At 59.9% G+C, this 15,300-nt stretch overlaps 2 protein-coding genes across 6 annotated transcripts in view; both read right to left on the bottom strand.

Moving 5' to 3' along the window:
• Positions 1-166: 166 nt before the first annotated feature.
• Positions 167-7,880, bottom strand: SCN1B (sodium voltage-gated channel beta subunit 1). Of its 3 annotated transcripts, none has more exons than XM_044256303.1 (6): positions 7,701-7,880; positions 5,895-6,061; positions 4,879-5,119; positions 1,319-1,460; positions 906-977; positions 167-816 (listed from the first exon to the last, which is right to left on the bottom strand). In XM_044256303.1, the coding sequence occupies exons 1-5, from the start codon at positions 7,738-7,740 to the stop codon at positions 911-913; spliced, it is 657 nt and encodes a 218-aa protein (XP_044112238.1). In that variant the 5' UTR covers positions 7,741-7,880; the 3' UTR covers positions 167-816; positions 906-910. The 3 variants fall into 3 exon arrangements, with proteins under 3 accessions (XP_044112238.1, XP_044112237.1, XP_044112239.1); XM_044256302.1 differs by having other exon boundaries at positions 901-977; positions 7,701-7,878; XM_044256304.1 differs by lacking the exon at positions 7,701-7,880 and adding an exon at positions 6,846-7,418 and having other exon boundaries at positions 901-977.
• A 2,901-nt stretch (positions 7,881-10,781) lies between these two features.
• Positions 10,782-15,300, bottom strand: part of GRAMD1A (GRAM domain containing 1A) — a 54,400-nt gene continuing 49,881 nt past the window's right edge. For 2 of the 3 annotated variants that reach the window (XM_044256301.1, XM_044256300.1), the window contains 7 exons: positions 15,158-15,300; positions 14,674-14,777; positions 14,414-14,587; positions 14,247-14,334; positions 13,036-13,143; positions 12,832-12,952; positions 10,782-11,230 (listed from right to left, as the gene is read on the bottom strand). In XM_044256301.1, the coding sequence (XP_044112236.1) occupies positions 11,138-11,230; positions 12,832-12,952; positions 13,036-13,143; positions 14,247-14,334; positions 14,414-14,587; positions 14,674-14,777; positions 15,158-15,300 (831 nt within the window). In that variant the 3' untranslated portion in view covers positions 10,782-11,137. Of the gene's footprint in view, positions 11,231-12,831; positions 12,953-13,035; positions 13,144-13,456; positions 13,469-14,246; positions 14,335-14,413; positions 14,588-14,673; positions 14,778-15,157 lie in introns of all 3 variants that reach the window. The other variant, XM_044256299.1, reaches the window with a different exon arrangement.

Genomic DNA, 15,300 nt, shown 5'->3' with positions numbered 1-15,300 from the left:
GAGCTAATGACAACCCCCCACCCCACCCCCACTAATCAAGTGCTAAGTCGCTGAGACTCACCCACCTGTTCCTTCCCCCTCCCTTTTCCTGAATGAAAGCGGGTTGGAGGAGGGGGGGACCAAGGCTTTTGGAGAGGGTGACAGGGCTCAAGAGAGAGACTCTGAATCAAGTCCAAGAATCTTTATTTCATGAACAAAACTACTTGTGTGAAGAGAGAAGAGGCTGAATGGGCCTTCCTAAGTGGCCCCAGTCCAAGGCTGGTGAGAGAGGGCAGGGCGGGGCTGGGGCAAGAGTGCATCACAGGGAGAGGGGACCCCAGGTCCAGCCAGAGGAAGGAGGGAAGTGTCGCCGGGGGGGTCTTCGGTCGGAGTGGGTCCCAGAAACCCCCTGCCCCAAACTGTGCCGCCCCAACCGGAACCCCCCCCCTGCTGGGTGGGGGAGGAGGGCAGGGGGTGCTGGGCCCCAGTAGTGTGCATCTGAAGCGGCCAATGTGTGCAAATCAGCAAGAAGGAAGGGTGCGGAGCCGCTGCCCCCGCCTCACCGCCCCCCTCCTAAACAGGCAGCAGAAGCAGGGGTGAGGGCAGGGGCAGTATTGCTTTACCCATCATGCATGGTGCGGGTGGGCGATGGGGCAGGAGGAAATAGGCTGGATTGGGGGTGTGAGCCAAGCCCCCTGCCCCCTCCCACCCAGGCGGCTCCGTTGGCAGGACTCTGAGGCTCGTGGAGGTCCAGGAATGGCCAACCCCCATTGGGGGCAGGCTGTGCCCAGATGTTCCCCATCAGGGCTGGCTCTTCCTTGAGGTGGAGCCCAGGGCCTAAAGGTGAGGGAGAGACAAGTGTCAGGGATCCAGCCATTTGACCCCCGCCCAGGCCCTCCAGCCCCCTGTCCACCCACCTACCTTACCGGGGCTATTCGGCCACCTGGACACCCGTACAGTTCTCCTTGCTTTCTGAGGTGATGGCCAGGTATTCCGAGCTGTAGGGGCAAAGGCCAGGGGTACAGTGACCAGCATCATCAGTCTGGCCCACCCCGGGGGAAACTGAGGAAGGTGGGGGTCTCTGCCCCAGGTGCACAGGGTTTGGAGTTAGGGAGGTGGGGACTTCGGGCTGGACATCCAGGGATCCACGGGAAGCCCAGGCATGGGGCCTGGAGTCCTGCGTCTGAGGCAGGAGGGGACTCAGGGGGTCAGACTCTGAGTCCTGAGGGGAAGGCACTGGGGCCCAACCTTACCCATCCACAACAGCAGATGGACGTACCCCTCTGGGAAACCCGTGTGTCTGGGGTCACCTGACCCCACCCCCACCGGCACCACTCACGCGTTCTCTTGTGCGGCGGCCTCAGTGGCTGCAGCAATCTTCTTGTAGCAGTAAACCATCTCTGCTACGAGCCATATGGTCAACACCACGATGAGCACATACATCATGATCTCTGACACGATGGACGCCATGTCTCTGTTGGCTGCAAGGGCAAGCAGGGAAAGGGGGCCATCAAGGCCAGGCTCAGGAAGCCGGAGGTGCCCCAAGCGTGCGGGGTATGAGTCTGGCCAAGTGACCTGGCCTCCCTGGGCCTGGTCTGCCAACGGGACCAGGCTGCTTCCCTAGAGGAGTCATTGTTACCATCATTCCTATTTTCTTTTAGAGCCCAGTGTGGGGCTTGAACTCACAACCCTGAGATCAAGACCCGAGCTGAGATCAAGAGTGAGATGCTTAACCAACTGAGCCACCTGGGCACCCCATCACTGGGATTCTTAATAACTAACCACTGTCCAGGGGAGCTTTGGGATCCCCCTTAGCCTGCCTCCCTGTGTGGCTGGAGGGGGCATCTGTTTCATTCAGGCGGCTGCAGGTTCCCCAGGAGCTGCAACTTTGCAACCAGAAGGCTCAGATTCAGATCCCAACTCTGCTACTTGCCAGCTGTGTAACCTTGGGCAAGTGACTCAACCCCTCTGAGCCTCAACTCCCCCTCTGTAAACCGGGAAGTGACAGTACTCATGTCTTCTCACGGGGTTACTGGGAAGAGAACGCGAGTTAATCCCTGTAACACGCATGGACGGGCTTACGGTCGGCACACTGCCCAACTGTTGGCTATTCACCGACATTTTCCGGAAACCTTCTGTCCTTTCCACCACACTGGCTCTTGCCATCGCCAGCTTCCTCTCACTTAGCCTAAATTTAAACTGTGGAGGGGATGTGCTCAGCCAGGGAACCAGAAGCGAAGGCCACTGTGACGTCCCTGGCCGGATTTCACAGGTGTCCGCCCCGTACTCCTGGGGCCTCTCCTTCCGGGTGGCCAGGATCTCATTTGTCCCCGCTGTCCTCACATGGACTTTCCTCCCATCAGTGGGCACTCTCTGCTGCTCCCCGTGCAGATGGCACTGACGCTTTCTGGGCCAGAGGGAAAGAGGGCACAGGGCTGGGTGTTTCTCCCCTGCTTCTCTGCCGGGAGAAGCTGGGGCAAGGACTCACACATCATTCATTCATTCGAAAGTTCGGAATGCGTGTCATACGGAGAACGCGTGCTTCCAGCCAGACTCTGTGCTAAATTCTTTATGTGAGCATCTCCCTGCGTCTCTGAAACACCCCCAAGGATAGAGAGAGTGCTGGCTTCCCACATCAGCTGACCTCAGGAAGCACACTGAGTTGGACTGTGGCTGGGTAAAGTGCACATCTTCAGCATTTTCCTCCCCACTTCTGGAACTCGGGGCTCTGATGGAGTTAGGTAATCTGGTATCTCCTGCTCTCCCCATCGGATTAGGACAGTGACTGGCACGGCTCTGCAGCCCATTTTTCAGACAAGAACACTGAGGCTCAGTAAGGGGACAGCTCTGGCAAGGACGCACGGCCCAGGATCGGATTCGGAGCCGGGATCCAACTCCAAGTGTTTAACTGAATGCAGGCTCTGAGCAATTCCCTGCTCTGGAAACGACCACAGCCAAGGAAGCATTGGGTAAAGGGCAACCTATGTCCAACGTAGACTCCACCAAGCCACACAGACATTTCAGGAGGCGGGACTGTCATTCCCCCATTTCACAAAGGAGGAACTGAGGCAGAGGGGTCACTGTGGTGTGACGAGTAATGTTAAAAATATGACAGTATGCTGGCTGACAATGAATACAGTAGAACAAGAAAAACTTTCAAATACTACAGTATGATTAATCTAAAATACTATAGCATTGTGGGTAAAGATAAAAATACTCTAGTATTTTTACTAGATGGACTATGATAAAAACACTATTGTGTGTTTGGTAATGTTAAATAGTATAGTATATAGTAATATAAAATACCATACTATGGTGATAAGAAAGAAAAACCACTAGAGTATGTTGGATACTCCCATAGACTCTGGGAAGACAGCATACAAAGCTCTGCCTTTGGTAAATGTGAAGAACACAGGCTCTGGGAGGTAGCAGAATATGCTAGATCAAGTTTAAATGGGGCTCTGCTGGGTCCGGGGTGTGCTCCATCCCCAGCTTCCAACCCGCAAGGGCAGAGTGCAAGAAGCAGTAGGACGGAAGGAACCTGGGAACCTCCCTGCTCTCGTGACCCCTGGCCTCCGCACTGATTCCCAAGAGAGGATTGACACAGATTTTTGTGAAGCCACAGGATTTGGGGGCGTTTCTTGTTCCAGCCACTCCCAGGGGCGGGGCTCCATCTTCCACATCCGTGGGTGGCCGCCCACCCAGCATCGTGACCTACAGCAAAGAGGAGCTCAGACTTGTCTCCTGCGCTGAATCCTGCTGGTTCACTTTGATAACAAACGTAAAAATGCTAATTATCAAAAGAAACCCACAGGCTCTGGCTGACAGCAGAGTGTAGTGAATCACGCCAAGAACAGATACGGCAGTCACACATGCTTGGTTGGGTTCAAATCCAGGTCCCAGCTCTGCGATCTCGGCCACGTAATCTTACCTCCCTGAGCCTGGGGTTTCCCGTCTGTAAAGTGTGGACAGCAGCAGCCCCTAGCCAGGAGGGTGGGTGGGGAGGCTCCATGAGGGACTGCACCCCTCTTGGGGAAAGGAAGGACAATGCACAGTCCCGTGATAATGTGCGGGCGCTGTGGGCCCCACAGGACATACTTGCCGTGGTTCTTTGGTGCCTCAAGTTCTGGGATAGCTTCCTGACTCTAAGCCAATGGGCCCTCTGGCCCTGGAAAATTCCAATTTACACCCATCGGAAGATGGTTCAGAGAAGGGATCCAAGGCAGCTGGAGCCAAAATGATGCAATGTCCCCAAACGCCTGAGATCCATGCTGTATGCTGTGGCCCCACACCTGCAGCTTTGGCCCCACACCTGCCGCTTTGGCTTTGCCGAGAGTTTGTTAGAAATGCAGCCCCCCCCCCTTCCCGCCAGCCAGGGTCTGCTGAGCCAAGGTCTCCCAGGATGCTCACTCACACAGTGGAATTTCAGGAGCTCTGCTTCAGGGGACACACTCTTATCTCTTCAGCCAGGGTGACAAAGGGAGGAGGGGCTGAGGCTACCGGACAGTCGGAACCTCCACTGTCATTCCCACTACCGGGGCAGCTGACACCCACCCACTGCTCCATCCTCACACGAGAGATGGCTACCGTTATCAGCCTGCTTCCCATGGGACAGCCCTTCCACAGAGACAGGAGGACACCTGCCTGACGTCCCACAGCACAGGTGGCAGTTTTGCATCCAGAACTTTCACGGGAGGGGTCTGCTGGGGCTCCGAGGCAGGTTGAAAGGAAAGGAAAGCCGGAGCTGGGGCTGGGGAGGGAAGGTGCAGCTCCCCCCTGCTGCCGTGGGCGTTCGCCCGGCCCAGGCGTGGAGCCAGCCTGTCCCCTGCCTGCCATCTGTCCCACCATCTGGCTGCCGGTGGGCAACAGGGGCAAGGGGGCAGGCAGGGCTGGACTCACCTTTGTCCACCACCTCAAGGTGGATCTTTTTGACGACGCTGGTGTTGTGCTCGTAGTTCTCAAAGAAGAGCAGGCGGTAGACGTGGCACTCATAATCGCCGGAGTGGTTGTAGGTGACGTTGGTGATGAAGATGGACAGGTCCTGCAGGTCCTTGGTGCCCCGGCTGCCATTCCACACCACCCGGCCCTCAAAACGCTCATCCTCCTCCAGCTGTAGGACCTCGTTCTCATAGCGCAGGATCTGGGGGGCAGCCGGGCCGGTCACTGTCTGTGCCGGTCCCCTCCCCCCACCCTCGCCCAGACCATTCTGTCCCTCGCCCTGACACTCAGAGAGACAGCGGACACACAGGTGGGCACCATGACCCCGGGCACGGAGGGCACAGGGGGGCGAGGATGGTGCCCTGGCCTGACCCTGACCCTGACTGTGTCCCTGGGCCAGGCACGCACACTCATGTACATATTCCTCAGGCATCCCCCACCCCCAACCCCAGCCCTCTTTCAGCCTTCCTGGCTTTCACTCTCACCAGGCACACCCCTCAACCAGGCAGAGAGGAGTCCAGTCTCAGCCACAGCAAACCCCACTGCTCTGAGAGGCGCTATGAGTCTGCGGAGCCTCCTCAATATGTAGATCAAAATACATATAATGTAAAGGAAGGCGGGAAAGTTCTGCATCTTTCATGATGACTACCGGAGACGGCCTTGCTGGGGCTGAATCTTTGTGCCACTGTGTGCCAGGGCAACAACAGGATCAACCCTCACCCAAGCCTATGAGCTAGAGCCCACCGCCACCCCGTCTTTACAGAGAAGGAAACTGAGGCTCAGAGAGGTCCCATGCCTGGCCCAAGGGCAGCAGCCAAACAGGGGTGGAGCTGGAATCTGAATCCGGGTCATCACAAATAGCACATTATCGGAAATGAGCAAACACCACCACCCCCGCCCCAGGCATGCTGCCTGCCACCATGTCCCGCACAGAGGCCCGCCCCCTGCACCTGTGCCCACCCCACACACACACACACCTTGACGAACTCCTCAGTGCCCTTCTGGCGGAAGGTCCACTCCGTGAAGGTCTCGGCGGTGGTCTCGCTGCGTCGCTTGCAGGAGATGCACAGAATTTTGAAGGTCATTCCGTACACGGCCTCGGTCTCTGAGTCCACCTCCACGCAGCCCCCCCAGGCTGAGGACACTGCAGGGACAGCAGGCTCAGGTGGAACAGGGGCGCCCAGCACCCAATGCCAGGCTTGCTGGCTCTTGGCTCTCCGGCCTCTCGGAAACCATCTGTTTCCCCTCGATAATGAATACGAGCGGACAGAACCAGACGCTCAGCCTGGCCCTGCCACTTGCTGTGTGCCCTTGGCGAGTCCCTCATCACCTCTGGCCTCAGTTTCCTGCAAACGGTCATCTCTACTTGGAGGGGTTGCTCGGCAGATTCTACCAGTGAGGTAAAGCCCCAGCAGGGGGCCTGCCACGCAAGAAGCCCCCCCCCCAAACAACATAGGGCTGTCGCTGTGGGAAGTAACTCAGAATCTCTGCTCTGTATCCAAGTAGACACCCATGTACCCCCTCTTAGGAAGTCCCCCTGCCCATAGTACCGCAGCATTTAGGTGGTGGGAATAGAATTCCAGATGGGTTAGAAGTTCAAGGGGACAGAGTCATTTCCCTAGCCCCAGAGAAGGGGTTGGGAGAAGGCAAGGCCTCAGAGGGGTCAGGGGGGCGCTGGAACCAGGGCAGCCCCACACTCCAACCCAGCTCTCCAGTCCCCCAACCCCTACCCAGCTTCTCTGGCCCCTGTCGCCCTGCCCCCAGGCTCCTCAGCTCCAAACCCCTCTCCCACCTCCTATCAGCTTCTTGAAACACACTGAGCTCTTTGCAGCTTCAGGGACTTTGCACCCCCCCACTGGATTCCAGTCCCCTTGGGTGCCTCCTCCGTATTCTCACCTGCCTCCCCCTTCCTCAGCCCCAGCGCTCACCAGATAATGCTGAGCCTCTCTGGCTCCAGCTCCGGGTCTGTTTCCTTGTCCCCGAGTCTCCCTCTGTGAGTCTTGGGAACTCCTTGTCTTCCTCCGCTGCTCTTTCTAACTCCTTGAATACCTCTGTGTCTGTCTCCCTTACTTTATATCCCTTACGGAGTCTGTATCACTTTGTGTCCTCTTTCCAGGCTCCGTCGGCCTCTCCCGGTCTCTCTCTCCACCTTTCCCTGTCTCTTTTAAACTCCACCTCTCCCAGTGTCTACCTGTGTCTCCGTCTCTCCTGCCTCTCTCAAGTTTGTCTCTCCGGTGCTCCCATTCCTAACTCGCTTCTCGGCCTCTCTCTGTCACACTCTACAACCTTCTCGGTCTCCTTCTCCCCCGTTATTCCCGACTCCCAGTCTCAGCGGAGCGCTCCGGAGTACTCCGAGTCGCTGCGCCTCTCGCGCCTTCCCTTGCGTCCCCATCTCTCCATGCCTCTCGGTCTCCCCCGTCCCAGTCTCCGGGCGCCGCCTTCCCCCACCCCCTCCCGCGGCTGTGGGTGTCACATTGCAGCCTGCGGGGCTCCGGGAGCAGCTGACTCCGCGTTTCCTCGCCCCCGGCTGGGCGCCCGCAGCCGCCGAGCTGTGCCAGCCCGGCCCCCGCCCGCGCTCGCCCACCCGCACCTCCACCGCCCTCCCCCGCCCCGCTCCCCGCGCTCACAACTTCGGAAGCGGACTTAGCCGGGCCGGGGAGTGGGCCGTGGAGGGGGGGGGCAGCCCTCCGCCCGCCGTCCCGGGTCCCACGCGCTCACCCCACCGCCGGGCCGCTGCCCGGGCCGTGCCCCACGCCGCGCACTTCCCCGCCCCGCGCACTCACCCAGTGCCGCGCCGACCACCAAGGCCAGCAGTGTCCCCATGGCTGCGCGGCGCGCGCTGCGCCCCCCTCCCGGGCCGCCGGTATTAATAGCGGGGCAAGAGGCAGCGGGCCCGGGCGGTGGTTAGAATGTCCCCGGGAGCGCGCGGGCGCAGCAGCTGCGGCTCTGGGACCGGCGAGGGGGGGCAGAGGGGGGGCGCGGCCCCCCCGCTCCGGTTACCGCCGGGGGCCCAGCCCCGGGGCCCGGCGTCCGGGCATCCCCGCCGCGCGGGCGGCGGCCGCTGCTCGGGCTGCTGCGCTGGCGCGCGCAGCCGGGCGCATTCGCCAGGTGCACCGACCCCGGCCCGGCTCCGGCTCGGGCGCGCTGGGGCGCGGGCCGCGGTCTCCTGCGCACTGCAGCGGCGGCGGCGGCGGCGGCGGCGGCGGCGGCCTGGGGAGGGAGGAGGGAGCGGGAGGGGGCGGGATGAATCACCGCGGGGGGAGGGCGCGGCCGCCCAGCCTTTGCCGCAGCGGCCCAGGAGGCGCCCGCTGCACCGGCCTCTCCGGGTGGCGCAGGGGCCGCGGCTTTTGGGCATGGGCGGATGGCCTGGGTGTCCCTGACCCCTCCCAACTCTGGGGACCCCCAGCATCGGAGTCTGGGAAAAGTCACCTCCAGAGTCACGGAAGGGCTTAGAGGGCGTTTGGGGGACAGGGCTTCAGACTTCAGTTTATGGAGGTCATCCTCGTGGGATGGAGGGGGACTCAGCTCGGACCTCCAAGTGATCTCCCCTTCAGCTCCCTGACATCCGGGGATGGAGGTCATTGTGCTGGAACCCAAGTAGGCATGAGGTGGGGGTGTCGGGTAGGGCACCAAGAATACTTCAGACTAGCAGCTGGGTCGCGCTAGATCTAGACCAGAGACCCTGCTCTGGGGGCCTGGGGGTACAATGTTTCAGGAGGAGCGTCCCTGGTCTCTGATGTTACCACCCCCACCCCCAACCACCACCACTGTCCAGGCCCCTGCTGCCGGTTCTCAGCACACCAGACTTATTTCTGCCTCAGGGCCTTTGCCCACCTTGTTCTTCCCTCTGCCTGGACCACTCTTCCCCCTGGTGACCAAAAGGCTCACTCCTTCTCCTGCAGCTCTTGGCTCCAATGTCACCTTCATCAGATCTTCTGTCCTTTCCCGGGAAACTGCCTCCCCTGTCCCTTACTTGACCAAATTTATTCATTTTGTTTTTTTCCACCACAGTTGTCACTGACATTATACTCTTCCTTTATATATATCTTCCTCCCAACGCCTGGCCCTCCAGGACTACAAAGAGGCCGCCAGGTGAGGATACCATCCCGTGCACCACTGTGTTCCCAGCACCTGTTACTATGCCTGGCACGTTACAGATACTTGATCAAGTGAATGAATGCCAACGGTAGAGCCCTTCTGATACACCAGATCCATTTCTACCCCCCACCCCATCATGGGCAGCAAGTTCTATTATTATCCCCATTTTACAGAAGAAGAAACTGAGGCTCAGAGTGCCTCATGCCCTTGCCTAGGGTCATATAGCCGGCCTCAGGTGGGTCTGGGATCCTGCCCCAGCAATGCTGGGGTGGAGAGGTTGGGGGTGTGGGCTCTGGGCTGTCAGGACTCAGATGGGAGTGAGACTTCGGGCTGCCTGCTCAGGTCCTGTTCTCCAGTTCTGGGTGCAGTGAAGTTCCAGGATCCCCCTGACCCAGTCCCGCTGAGCAAGAGGAACCAGGGTGTGGGGCAGGCTTGGGGCAGAGAAACAGGAAGCCGGGGACACTGGACACCTTTGTGGTCTGGGCCTCTGTGCCAACACTTCCTGGGCTGTGAAATTGCCTTGCAGAAAATAACTCTCTTGCTGCACCGAGCCCTCCCCCTAGCAGTGGCAGTGAGGACAGGCCTTAGGCACTGGGCAAGGGCACCCACTCAGCCTTACAAGCTGGTGTTCACTGAGCAGCTACCGTGGGCTTGGTGCTGTTCTCAGCGCTTTACTAATATTAACTGCAATTCTTCCCACGGGGTGGGTTTTATCACTATTCCCAGTTAACAGGTATGGGAAACGGAAGCCCAGAGTAGGTAACTTGCCATGTTCACATAGCTAGAGGGGAGGCTGGCTTGGCCCTTTGCCACCCGTGGTCCCTCCCACCTCCATCCAACCCCCTCCCTACAGTCCTCTGTCCCAAGCCATTTATTAAGAAGTTTCTCACAGCCTGTGACATGTCAAAGGTCTCTCCTTATCTCTCACTCACTCTGCTACCAGAGCAGGGTTGAGTGAGACACACCTGGGTTCTACCTGGACCAGAGACTTGGCCTCTAAGCCCATTTCCTCATTAGCAAGATGGTTCCAGATGGCCTCAACCTGTACAGGCCGTGGTAGGGTCCTGCATGGGACAGGACCCTGCATCTAAGTGTGGAGACACCAGGGACAGGCCTGCAGTGGCCTCAGACACGTACCTATCGGCCTTGCCCCATCTCACGGAGTCACCATGAGACTTAAACGAGCACCAGACCTTGCCACAAAGTCTGGTCCCCATTTGGTGCTTACTACAGGAGTCACTTCCTCTCCCACCCCACTCTTCCATGATGAGGAACATCAGCTAAATACTCACTCTGTGCCAGGCCCCCTTGTGAGGCGCCACACTCATTAACGCAGCGCTTGTCAGAGTGGCTCGCGAAGTGGGATCCGGGGAGCTTGTCGGAAGTGCACACTCTCAGCCCACCCCAGAGCTGCTGACTCAGAAACTCGGGGCGGGTGTAGGACTATTCACTTCTAAGAACCCCGGGAGACAAGTGCCGCTCTTAACGCCCACTGTACAGAAGGGGAAACCGGGAAGCTCAGAAGGCTTGACCTGGGTTACATGACTGCTAAGGATCAGGGGTAGGATCTGAACCCAGGCATCCAGGTGCCTGCGTCTGCCCTCACAGCCCGGACACTGGACCCCAAAGACACAAAGCCCGTGGAAGATGCTGAAGAATCCCAGATCGTGTGAGTGACTCGGGCCCCTGGAAAATGGACAGATTCCCCTTTCCAGCACGACAGGAGACCCCCGCCCACTCCCGGGGACCCTGCAGGCACAGCCACAGCTGTTTCCAACCCTTTATTGGGGCTTTCCGTCGGCCCCAAATAAATATAATACATTAAACCCAGAGCTGAGGGAATCGTGCACCCCAGAGGCGCCCCCCACAACCCCAGCTGGGCAAAATAAGTTAGCGGGGGGCCAGGCCAGCTCCCTGGCTGGGCCGGTGACGGCAGCTGGACTTGCACACGCTGGTCTAAAGTGCATCTCGGTTCTGTGGTCCCCATGTCTGTGTGGCCCCTGGCTGGGCCACGGGGAGGGGTGGGAGGGAGGCTCCCGGCGCTCACACCGTGCCAGCAGTGGCCACCGAGGCTCTGTGTCCATCTATCCGTTAGGGGGGTCGGCCGTGGGGCTGGGGTTCCTCAGGAGAAGCTGTCATCAGGCCGTGGCTGGGAGTCGAAGGGAGGGTCCGAGACAGTGATTCCTTGATGCAGCTTCTCCAGCGAGAACTTCATCTGGGAGGAAGAAGTGGGCAGGGTGGGAGGTGAGTGCTGGCAGGGTTTCCCGCTGTTGAGGAACTGGGGAGGCTCCAAAGAGATCATGTCCCCAACCAAGGTCACCCCGTGAAAACAGTGGAGCCATACTGCCCCCAGTTTAACTTCTAGGATGCTGGTGAAGGAAGGGGTCCCAATGGCCCAGGTTCCGGGCACACCCCTGCTATGTACTGGGTGGTCTTGGGCAAGCCCCATAACTGTCCCAGGCTCCCCAGCTGAAAGATCCCAGGACGAGTTCAGGGTTCTGATGGCCGAACACCTAGCACGTGGTATAGGAGCTCTTCTTACTCCCTTCTGTGTGACCTTGGGGAATTCTGGGCTTCTCAGACCTTAGCACCCCCCCCCCCCGACTTAGATGCGGGGCAACACAGGTTGGCCTGGAGGAGCAAACTGGCTCACAGGAAAGCCCAGCTCCATCTGGGTCTGCGGTAAACGCATCTGTGGAGTCAACTCTGTGTCCTTGGCAATTTAAGAGGAAAATAATCCGAATTTAACTTAGGATGGGGAGGCCATGCCATCCCTTTCTCTGGGTGATGTGACCCCAGCCTCGATCCCCTCCTGCCCTGTTCTGCACAGCCTTCCCAGCACAAGCATCTGCCCGTCAGCCTGGTTTCAGGGTGCAACAAAGCCCCCCGAGGTGGGCTCCACGTTATGGTCTCCAGTGACCACACACAATTTCGCCGTCATGCCCCAACTCGGGCTCTGATATCCTTGGGCACCCAGCCAATGCCAGCCTCTCCTCCGCTTCCCACCCCTCCTCCTCCCACCTTAGGCACCACCCCAGCACCTGACCTTTGTGCTGACCCACCACCACATTAACGGAGCTCCTACTGTGCGCGGGCACTGGGCTCAGGCTAATAACCGCAGAGACACGCGCAGTGTTTACTACGAGCACTATTCCAACGTTAACTCATTTGATCTTCACGCCCGTCTTTGAGGTAACAGCATGTACAGAGGAGGAAGCCAAGGCTGGCAATGGTGTAGTCACTCGTACAACGTCACACAGCGGAACTTGAACGTGGCTGTCTGCAGAGATGCAGCCACTGTACTACAGACAGTGTTCAGGGCAACCCCTTCTGGAGATGAGACCCTCCTCGCATCCTTGGGAGGAACTCTTTCCCACCCTCATGTGACCCCTTAGTGAGAGTAGGATTCAAGGACCAAGCCTCGCCTGCCCCCCAGCCACTGTGATGGGTTCAGGGATGGACAGGCGAGCCCAGCGGCCAGTGAGAACGAGCCCTTCCCCTTGCGTGTCAGCCGGAGCGGCAGCTGCCACCTTGGTCAAGGGCAGGAGGGTAGGACACCACCAAACAAAGCCAACCCTGGCAGTGGGCAGAGTCAGGAGATGGCATGAGGGTGGCTGTACCCAGCTATGCCTGAAGTCAGACACCGTGGACATTTTCCCTTGGCTGCGAGCCACCTCTTTCTTCCATTTTTCCAGCAACCCTGGGAGCTGGGAATAGGACTGGCTTCCTCCTTGTACAGAGGAAGAAACTGAGGCCCAGAGGTATCTGCCACACACCAGGATCCGAACCCAGGGCCCTGCAGCCCCACAGCCGCACCTCGTCGAGGAGCTCCACGGATGCCCGCAGGATCTGCCTCCACTTGTGCACCTCGACGCTGTGGAACTGCTTCTGGAGGGCGAGGATCTCCGCCCACTCCGTGGCCGTCTGGGGGAACTTGCTGCAAGGGGGGCAGGGCCTGAGCTGGGCAGCGGCCTCGCCCGACCCGCCCAAGTCCCCAGCCCCCTCGGGCCCCCCACTCACCCCTTGGCCAGGGCCAGACTGTGCCAGGACTCGAAGGTGTGGGCCGTCCTCTCCAGGGACCAGAGGCGGTAAAAGAGGAGGACATTGAGGGCGATGAGGACGATGAGGCTGAGGGCAGGGGTCAGAGGTCAGCGTCTGGACACAGAGGCTCTCCTACGTCAGCACCCACACAACCAAACCACAAAGGGGCATCACGATCACCCCGCTTTCCAGAGGAGAAAGTGGAATCAGAGAGGGTGACTGACATGCCTACAGTCACATAGTCCCTAAGCAGCAAAGTCAGGGATCGCATCCAGGCCTCGCCCCTGACGGCCACAGCAGGCTGCCTGGCTGGGAGAGCTGGGGACTCAGGGTCGGGAGAAGGGGCTGCAGCTGGGGGTTGAGGGGAGAAGGGAGGGGGGTGCAGGAAGCAGGGCCATACCTCACACAGATCCTGGGGAGGCAGCAACAGGAAGACAAAAGAGGTGAGAGCCTGCCCCGCCCCTCCTTGAGTGTGCCACAGGGCCCCTCTCTGGACTTTGGGTGCAAGGAAACTGAGGCCCAGAGAGGCTGAGTGTGTGACCGAGCGGACTCTCACGTGCAGGGTCTGCTGGAAGCTCAGACCTCACTTCCACATCCTCAGAGTTTCCTGTCTGTCCCCACCTCCCCTATCCCTGGCCTCTGTGCTCTCGGGTCTCCTTGCTTGACCTTCCGTGGTCTCAGCTCAGGAATCCTCTGCTTTTCCGGGAAGCCTTCCCTAGCCTCCCGCAGCTTCCCTGTCCCGGCCCTGTCCCCCAGCACCCTGGCCTGCTGTCAGGTCTCTAGTCAGTTCTGTGTCCCCAGTGCCCCCCAGCTTGGGGCTGGACACAGAAAATAGGACTGAGATGTATGACAGAGCTTCTTCCCCAGATCTTTCCCAGTTGCCCTCATTCTACCTCCTCTGGGTGCCTGCTCACCCAGAAAGCCCTCCCTGCCCCCAGGCTGTCGTGCTCCTCTGACCTCCCAGAGCCCTCAGGGCCTTGCTCTCCCAGCAGGACAGACTTCTCCACCACACACTGGGCACATTCCAAATATCTTCTCCCTCCATCTCCGCTATGCTAAAAAGTGAGCCCACACTCCCACTCCACTAGATGCCCAAAGAGGCCCAGAGAGGCCAGACGTCTGCCCGAGGTCACACAACCAGAATGCAGATCCAGGCCTGTCTGACCCCACAGCCCCGGCCCCTTACTCACACCACGCTGATGAGAACCAGGGCGCTGGGGACGCCTGCCCCGGGGCCTGGGTCCGCGGACGGTTCAGAGAAGCGAGAGCTGAGGGAACCTGAAGGAGAGCACCGTGCCATCAGACAGAGCCATCCCAGCACACCCACCAGGGCCCCGGCCGGCCCGAGGGGACACACCTGAGGTGTGCATGCCCGCCCGGGCGCAGGGGTCCGGGTCCGGGTGCTGGGGCCCGTCGCCGTGACCCCTCCAGCTCAGGGGCCGCTTGCGTCGCCGCAGGCCTGACAGCAGTGTGCGCGCGTCCTTCCCGCCTTCCTCCAGGGACAGCTTCTCCGCCTTGGCAAGCTCCCGCTCTATGGACACAGGAGGGGCCTCTGCGTGGCTGCACCCGGCCAGCCGGGCCACCACCCCATCCCCAGCCGGGCCGACCTCCCCCTACCCAGGTGGTGGAAGTAATCTTCAATGCCGCTCCAGGAGTTCTTCTCGATGAGAGACTTCACGAGGCTCCAGGGCTGCTTCCGGTAGCGGATCTCAGAGGACACCCTGGGGTCGCGGGGGACAGGGGGAGGGGGTCAGGGTCTGACTCCGACCATTCCAAGGGGGTGCTTTCCTTCCCCCAATTCAGAGAGGGTCCCTTGTCACCCACAGGCCAAACAGATTTAGCAACGCCCTGCGCCCCCTGCAGCTGAGCCCGCACCTGGCCCCGATTCTTCCGTCTTGCTGCTGTGCCCCAGCTCACCAGGGTCCAAAAGACAGCTCAGCCCATCCCAAACTGAGCTCATCTTCCCCCAGACCTGTCCCTCACTCCCTTCCCCATCCTGGTGGATGGCGGCTCTGGGCCCCGTTGAAAGCCCTGGGGCTGTTCTGCCACCTCTCCCCGAGGCAGGGGACTCTGTCAGGGGAGGGGCCGGGCCACTGCTCACCGCAGCCGGGCCTTGTTGCGGGCAAGGCCCAGGATGCAGTAGCGGTGGGCAGTGTAGAAGTAGTCCTGGTACGGGATGCCCTGGGTCAGCACCTCGGAGTCCACCACGCAGCCGCCCGCCTGGGGGCCGCGCCGGAACAGTGT

This window comes from Neovison vison, chromosome 7, assembly GCF_020171115.1.
Source record: "Neovison vison isolate M4711 chromosome 7, ASM_NN_V1, whole genome shotgun sequence".
NCBI lineage: Eukaryota > Metazoa > Chordata > Mammalia > Carnivora > Mustelidae > Neogale > Neogale vison.
The sequence above is the reverse complement of the archived record's forward strand: the minus strand, read 5'-3'. Positions and strand labels throughout refer to the sequence as shown.

Coding starts and splice junctions, on each gene's coding strand:
- SCN1B (XM_044256303.1), bottom strand. CDS start 7,740: ATGGGGACACTGCTGGCCTTGGTGGTCGGCGCGGCACTGG. Junction 5,120..5,894: donor GCACTGAGGAGTTCGTCAAG/GTGTGTGTGTGT, acceptor GCTGCCCCCCAG/ATCCTGCGCTATGAGAACGA. Junction 978..1,318: donor GCCGCCGCACAAGAGAACGC/GTGAGTGGTGCC, acceptor TTGCCCCTACAG/CTCGGAATACCTGGCCATCA.